We start from the raw sequence: 8,167 nt of genomic DNA, 5'->3' as shown, positions 1-8,167 counted from the left end.
CAGCTGTCCTTGAGGTTGCGTTGAAAGTTTCATTAGAGGCTTATACCCAGTGTGACTGTCTGTCTATCACCATGAAAAGTTTCAGACATTTTTACGGTACCATTCTGAAGTTATGGACCTATAGATTTGACATATATGACAATATAGACTTGAACTATTGCATTCATGGCCCTACTGAGGGTGCTATATCTCAGCTGCCCTTGAGGGTGCGTTGAATGTTTCACTAGGGGCTTATTCACTTGACTGTAACCATGCAAATTTTCAAAAATGTTTACTGTAGCATTTTTTAAGATATGGACCCATAAGTTTGGCAGATATGACAAAACAGTAACAGGAGAACATTGCATTATTGGACCAATTGGAGGCGCTATATCTCAGCTGCCTTTGAGGGTGCGTTAAAAGTTCTACTGGGGCCTTATTCCCAGGGCCCTTGACTGTTACCATGCAAATTGTCAGACATTTTTACTGTAGCATTTTTAATATATGGACCCATACGTTTAGCAGATATGACTATACAATAGGAGAAATTGCATTATTGGCCCAATTGGAGGCGCTATATCTCAGCTGCCTTTGAGGGTGCGTTACAAGGTCCACTGAAGCCTTATTCCCAGGGCCCTTGACTGTTAGCATACAAATTTTCAGACATTTGTACTGTAGCATTTTTAAGATGTGGTCCCATAAGTTTGGCAGATATGACTATACAATAGGAGAAATTGCATTATTGGCCCAATTGGAGGCTCTATATCTCAGCTGCCTTTGAGGGTGCGTAAAAAGTTCTACTGGGGCCTTATTCCCAGGGCCCTTGACTGTTAACATGCAAATTTTTAGACATTTGTACTGTAGCATTTTTAAGATGTGGACCCATAAGTTTGGCAGATATGATTATACAATAGGAGAAATTGCATTATTGGCCCAATTGCCCGGCCAAACACGCAGAAAGAACCAAGGCCCTGGATGTTCAGAAGATCATAGACTCATTTGCGCTAAACCACGGCAACAGACGTATCGTCCTTCTGTAGGCTATATGCAATCCATTACATAGTCACTAAGGTTGTGATGTGGTGTTCGTTTTAATGTTTTATTTAAGTTTTAAGTATGCACAGTTCTGATTATGCATATAAATATGTATTGTGTTGTTAATGCTAAACGCATGGGTGCTGTCCAGTTCTGAAGTCTTTCCTTTGTATGTAAAAAGTTTTTGTCGTTGTCTTATGGTCACTTGTATTAAGATTATATCTATTTTGATGAATTTGCCTATTCGTTGGCAAAATATAAATTAAAACTACACTTCTGTTGAATATGGTGTGTCCCATAGCTGCTTTTATTTAAAAAAAAAAAACGACAGTTTCTTTATGAAGTAACTCTGACGTCATCAATATCATTTATTTTCTTAGCACCCCCACATATTGGTCTAGCCCCCCCTTAGCACCGGTAGAGAACAAATTCTGGCACCGTGCCTGCTTTGAGGGTGTGTTAAAAGTTCTACTGGGACCTTATTCCCAGGGCCCTTGACTGTTACCATGCAAATTTTCAGAAATTTTTAATACTGTAGAATTTTGAAGATATTTTGAAGATATGGACCCATAAGTTGGCAGACATGACAATACAGTAACTGCAGAACATTGCATTATTGGCCCAGTTGGCTCTTGGTCAATGGAACTTTTTCACATTTCCGGGTTTCTCAGCAGCGGAAGTAGTCATAGATGGGGTAACGTGAAGAGCGGCGAATGGGAGAGTACCACAAATATATTTTTTGCATTCCCATTTGCTCAAATAGCAAAAGAAAAACTCCACGATAGTGTTTTCATGACTTTCATTAAAAGGGAAAAAATTGAGAGAGACTGATAACGGCAGTTATCACAGTCTTGTGAAAATGGTCCATTGCGCCACCAACTGGGATGGAGTGTGAAGCTGACGTCGAAGGGAATTTTTTTTTTTTTTTAAATAAACAATAACTAGCCTACCGATATTTTTCCATACAAATACTTTTAATTTAAAAGAGATTTATAACTTTATATGAACAGTTTACATTTTGTAATGTCAGGAACATTTCCTTCCTTTTATACATCAGAACACACCTTTAATCATAATTTTGATTTATTGTAATTACATAAATTATGATTTACATAAATTGCTTGAGAGCAAATATTTAAACTAGTGTTCAAATTGGTAAATACAGAACTTGTCATTTCTGTAGTTATCAGTGTTAGCATACAACACACATCAAAATATGAAATGCTACAATTAAAAGCATGACACTAGGAAGTTAATTTTACCATTTGACCCATCAGTGATTTTTCTATCTGTTTGGGGGTCTTTGGATCTTGTTGAAATCTCAGGTTGGTGACTTTGTTATCCAGCTCATCCATGAAACCCTCATCAACAGACTCACTGTCCCTGTCTTCCTCCTGTCCAGCACCCTCTGCAGGCAAGAACACGTGCAGCTGTGTGCGAGATGCACTAGATGAAGATGTGGGTAAATGCTGTGTGGGAAGGCAAGTCTTTCCTCTGACAGATAAAGTCTCTAGGTTTACGGGCTGCCTGCGCTGCCTCACTAACGGCTGCAGGCCTCTGTTCTCTGTGGCCTGCCGCTGACTGTGAGTAAAGGCCTGTCCAACCTTTGGTACAGGCTTCAGAGGCTGAGAGAAATGCATGTACGCTTGATGATAGCTCTGCTGAGGCATCTTTGGTTTCTCAAGGGTCTTGCAGGAGGGAGATGGGCCAGGTTTGTGTAGAAGGGGATGGTGGTTTTTTGAAAACCCCTCGAAAACTGCTCTCTGGCCTGGGGTGAACAAGCAAGGCTCACTGACACTGAGAGATCAGAGGAGACCAAAAACAGACACATGTGAGGATTAAACAGAACATCTTCAATTATAAAGCTGAAGGAATGAAAGGATAACGTTCTGACAAATACTACCATTCAAAGTTTGGGGTCGGTAAGATTTATTTTCGAAAGAAATTCATAATAATTAATTCAGCAAGGACACATTAAACTGATCAAGTTAAATGATCGAATTAATAGTAAAGAATGTTACAAAAGATCTCTATTTCAAATGAGCTTTTTTTCAACATTGATAAGACATGTTTCTTGATCAGCAATTCAGCATATTAGAATGATTTCTGAAGGATCATGTGACACTGAAGACGAGTAATGGCTGCTGAAAATTCAGCTTTGTGGCAAAGCTGGAAAGCACAGGAATACATTTTAATTTGTAATAGTATTTCACAGTATTACTGTTTTCACTATTTATGATAAAAGAAACGTATCCTTGGTGTGCATAAGAAACTTTCAAAAACAAAACAAAAATGATAATAGAAAAAAATCTAACATGTTAAATCCTGATTGTAATATTTTTTTGAAAACTTTGAAATACTATTTGAGCTGCCAGTCCAGATACACAAGACTAAACGGGCCATTAAATCCTTTGCCACTGTTCTGCCAATCAATCAACCAATCAATCAATCATCTGATCCACTAAAACATCAAAGATGTAGGAGGTATTCTATGATGAACATGTTTTATTTTTTGAAAGTATAACGTGTTCATTAGTTAGTTCAGGTTGTATAATGTGGTGTTACTCCCCCCCCAAAACAAATATTTTATTCATGACATTTGTTTTATAGATTTCTTTCCTCTGCTGATTTCATAATATGGCCAGCACAGCATATATTGTACAGCTTGACAAACACTGGAAACATTGGCTGCTGTCATTGGATAATCGGTGTAATTTAGCTGTTGTTTTTCCCCCCGTGAGCCGTTTGGGTGTGTTGCCACGTAAGAGGAATGTTTCTCAGGTTTCTGAAGCATTTCTCCATTGTGCAAAGGATTTGACACTTCCTGTTACTGGCTGATGAAGAGCTGTATCTGCACTCACATTTGTACAGGTTTGAAGTATAAGGCAAACCCCAACAAATTTAAATCATTCTGGGGATCATGTTGCTGTAAGCATTTCACTTGTATTCAATTTTAAAAAGTTAAAATTATTTATAATAAAAATTAAATGTAAAGTTCTCTTAAATTTAGAGAATGTTTTATTAAAACATGCTTAAATATTATATATACTATAAATATTACAAATAAAATAAAATTTCATGCCTTTTTTTTACCATGCAATTTTGATATCACATACAGTACTCAATTCTCTATCTATTGCTGATGCTGAACGCCAGGCTTCGAGGCACCAGATATCAGCTTACCTGAGAGGAACCGCGGTGGTCCGACCATGTGTTGATCTGGACAATAACGATGGAAGTCTGAAATCATCTCTGCTCCGTGAGCCAGGAAGTGGGAGCACAGAACTGGAGAGCAGGTATGTCCGGACCAGAGTGCGATTTCTCTGCATTGCCCACTGATGCTTTAACTCCACAGTGTTCATGCTCAGTCCAGAAGGTCCCCTCGTCACACTCATATCTGCACCGACAGCACCAGACTGCAGCCGCCCCTTGGGGAGCATGTCCACGTACAGTGATCAATCATTCATGTGCATTAAAAATACATCAGGCAAGCCCATTGGTCACACACCACCAAATTCTCCCTCCCTGTCCCCCTTTCCCTCGTTCCATTGTCAGCATACAGCACACAGAAAGGCTTGAGCATTTCTGAGATATCCTGGAACATGGGGATAATCTGAGGATTGTCTTTGAATCACCATGAACTCAATAAATCCCAATTTTGGCAAATAAATTGTGATTATGTAGGCCCAACCTGAACACACAAATCCAAGTACACTATAAAAAATATTTCAAAGTTACAAATAAAAGACTATTGGAGTATGTTTTAGAAGAAAATATATATATATATTTTTTAAATCTTCAAAACCTTTTAATTCAATGTGCTACTTGATTATTTTGAATTGTAAAGTTTACTAGCAATTTCTTAGAGAATTGTTTCTACAATTTTTTTTCCCAGTGTAATCTTAGATTTGTCTCTAATAGAACTTGCAACTTTTTCTGCCAACAGACATATTAGTAAATTATGATTAAGCAATCAAATTTATCAGTCCGAAATGACATGACTTTCATATTTTACTGACAATCATATAACACTTTAACAATCCCTGAAAATCCTCTTAAGTGTATTTGTTAAAAACACTGGTCAAAAAACCCTAACCCACATTTACTGCACCACACTTCTCAGACTGCAGGTTTTTCCTTCTTGAATAATTTCCAGAAGTAGCTGTCAGACAATAGGACACAACAGTGATAAAACAAGAGAAACATAGCACCCTGACCTTAATTAATACTGGACAGCAGCCTGGGTGCTACTGAGTTACAGAGGTCTGTCTGTGTTTATAGACCTACAGAACAAGCTCTTAAGCAGACAGTCTTTTTCCTCTCTGTATTTTTATTTTATTTTTTTTAAGTCTTACCAAGTAAGTTTAATGGATATACATGAAATTGTGCTAAACCAAAATATTAATATTTGGCAAGAACTCTAAAACATACATCAAGTCAGCTACAAGATCAAGGTTCTGCAGTTCCACGTAAAATGCAATGGTTTCATCTAAAATAAATTCTCAAAAACCAGACATAGGGATCTTAACATAGTTTATTTAAAAATTGGATAGAATCATGATGCACCATGTGCTGCACTCAAGATTTCCTTAGCTGCCACATCACGTCACACTCCAACAGGACTATATAGGACAAACAGAAAGAAAAAAAACAAAAACAAAAACAAACAAAAAAAAAAAGAGGTAAAAATTAGTAATCTAGTTGCATAAATTATTTATCATCTTTGATTAAAAACAGTAAGATTCACACCTAGTAGCATTTTCTTATATATACAGGGGCATCTTTCTAATTTATTGAGATGCACCTGTATATATATATATATATATATATATATATATTAGACACTTTTCCCACATTGTCATTCTTATGTTAAATTATGATATTAAATTATTTCACAGACCTGCACATTATTGTCTACTGTGCAGGAGCATTTAGTGCCGATAGCGCTCAATTGCTGAGAGAACAGGTTCCTTGGTTGACCTAAAAAAAAAAAAAAAATTTTTTTACCCCATCACACAAACATGCAAGATCATCATTTGCTTGTCATAGTGAAGTGTTTGGTGAATTCTTACCCATATATCAAAGTGTATGACGCTGCTTAACCTCACTCAATCACCCGAGGCCCCTGCAGTGAGAGAAAGGCAGTGAGGATACAGAAGTAAACCAGTATACAGAGTCCTACCTAAACTGCTTTCTGACTTACAGCAGGCTATTATAATTAACAATAACAGAATTTTGGAAAACATTGGGTGAAAGTTTCAGTAGTCCTATTTAAAATAAATAACTACTTTAGTTCTCTTTCCAAAAAGAAAATTCCCTCTACCATGGAAACTACTCAAGCACATAATGCTCAAGTAAATGGTTAGGTATATTGAAGTTAAGCAAAGCTAAGTCACTTTGTTTTTGTTCTTTAATATACAGCTGAATAGCAAATATTACTTCATCTCATGCAGAAACACTTTGTTACAGTTGCTGTACAGCTCACTAAATGACAAGGTCAATGACACTTGAACTCCATACAGACAGCACCTCAAACACAATCCCAAATTTCTAAAAGATAAGGATGTTGTGTTAAAGATCTGCCTCTCTGAGGCAGCCACTAAGTCACAAGGTAAGTTCTGGCATCACACTCCATAGAGCTAAAAACTCATGGCCCATACTAGGATTATCAAAATGACAGATTGGGGCCAAGATGAATGGATCACAGTGCAGATAAACAGACATGTACACACATATCCAGACAGTCAAAATGCTGATCCAGCACTATAAATATGTTGTACAGAAGCACTCCGATCATCCACAGGAGCAGGAGTACGCACACGCTCCATTAATACAGTCTGTTCAGTAACATGGCTGTGATACACTGCTGGAGAACGAGTCAATGGCATGAGTGCAATACTCGTGTGAAGAATAAAAGATCACAGTAGATTTAGGAAAAACACCAAATAAATGTACTTTAAAAACACCGTTTAATTTCGCAGAGTATTTCCCACCCCAGTCCATATTGGGAAGTTTGTAAAGAGTGGAGGCAGCATTACTATGATATCCATGTATGTATGAAGCAAACAGACTAGTTAGACTGCCAGGATTGAGAAGTGAGAACAAGAGAGAAAGAATAACTATTTACACTGCCATAAATATATTTTTGCAACATCAAGACAACAAGCTTAAAGGCTATCCAATATAGGGGTTTGTTGCAGACTACAACAGATTTGTTGCAGGCTAAAACAGTTGACAGACAAGGTCTAAGCACTCAAGAGTTTGGAGGTTATGAGTGGCAAAGTCTGCTGTGTTTTCATGGAATCTAATACGCTTGCCCTTAGCAAAAAGCACTCGTCAAAACAGAACGAATAGAAAATTGTGATATGAACCACCCAAAATCAGAGCATCACTGGGGTAAACTGCTAAATACAGGCAAATAAATGTGATAAAAAGTGATTATTTTATTTTAAAATTCTATTTGAAATAAATGCTGTTCTTTTGAACTTTCTATTCAAAGAATCCTGGAAAAAAGGTTAACACTATTTAACAGCGACCTGGTCACGTGTACTTACTATAGTACTATACTTAATATAGTAATAACAGTAAACAAATTATGCATAATTACAAGCAACAAACCCGAATCCTAACCCTATAGTAAGTAGCTCTGGGCGATAAAACGGTATCGGTATTTATCGACGGTACACCTTCATCGATAACGTTAGATTTTTTTTTTGATATAGCGCACGATATAGGCACGTGCTATGAGTGACAAGCACACACGAGCACATGCTGAATTGAGGAGATTGTGAATAAAAAAAAAAAAGAATATTAGTCAAATTTAAAAATAAACATTTGGATCTGAATGCAAAAATGCTACAATCGAATGTTAGGTGTGCGTCATCAGCGGTGCATGAGATGCGGTGATGATGATGTAAGTGACGCTGTTGCATTTTAATGCTTTGTTAGTCTAGCCCAAGAGATGCACCGTTGCTGCGTTATTCTTTCAAAATATTCAAGAAATGTAGTAGCTCAATGCGTAGGAGATCTTGATTAGGTTAAACCCGAAACCAAGCCATTCACACAGAACGCATATTCAGCGCATTCTTTAGACGGACAACTATGACCAGGGGCATCATGCACTCATTATTTTTGAGGTGGCACGAGTTTGGGG

General features: G+C 37.2%; 2 protein-coding genes across 2 annotated transcripts in view; both read right to left on the bottom strand.

The window, feature by feature from the left end:
• Window positions 1–2,192: 2,192 nt before the first annotated feature.
• LOC107655761 (uncharacterized) lies at window positions 2,193–4,718 on the bottom strand. Its single transcript, XM_016443341.1, has 2 exons — window positions 4,198–4,718; window positions 2,193–2,811 (listed from the first exon to the last, which is right to left on the bottom strand). Exons 1-2 carry the CDS (start codon window positions 4,452–4,454, stop codon window positions 2,259–2,261), a joined length of 810 nt encoding a protein of 269 aa, XP_016298827.1. The 5' UTR covers window positions 4,455–4,718; the 3' UTR covers window positions 2,193–2,258.
• A 448-nt stretch (window positions 4,719–5,166) lies between these two features.
• The window catches only part of LOC107655760 (splicing factor, proline- and glutamine-rich-like), a 38,989-nt gene continuing 35,988 nt past the window's right edge, over window positions 5,167–8,167 (bottom strand). Inside the window, exons 10-12 of the transcript XR_001630486.1 lie at window positions 6,087–6,139; window positions 5,915–5,994; window positions 5,167–5,636 (exon numbers count right to left, since the gene is read on the bottom strand). The gene's annotated coding sequence lies outside the window, so the exon portion shown is untranslated. The remainder of the gene's footprint in view (window positions 5,637–5,914; window positions 5,995–6,086; window positions 6,140–8,167) is intronic.

The sequence above is a fragment of the Sinocyclocheilus anshuiensis genome, unplaced genomic scaffold (assembly GCF_001515605.1).
Source record: "Sinocyclocheilus anshuiensis isolate Anshui unplaced genomic scaffold, SAMN03320099.WGS_v1.1 scaffold1337, whole genome shotgun sequence".
Classification (NCBI taxonomy): domain Eukaryota; kingdom Metazoa; phylum Chordata; class Actinopteri; order Cypriniformes; family Cyprinidae; genus Sinocyclocheilus; species Sinocyclocheilus anshuiensis.
Note: the sequence above shows the minus strand (reverse complement) of the source record. Positions and strands in the feature narration are given on the sequence as shown.

Excerpts from the sequence above, each read along its gene's own strand:
- LOC107655761 (XM_016443341.1), bottom strand. The coding sequence starts at position 4,454 with ATGCTCCCCAAGGGGCGGCTGCAGTCTGGTGCTGTCGGTGCAGATATG. Across the intron at positions 2,812-4,197 it reads ACCACCGCGGTTCCTCTCAG|TGTCAGTGAGCCTTGCTTGT; the intron begins GTAAGCTGATAT and ends CTGATCTCTCAG.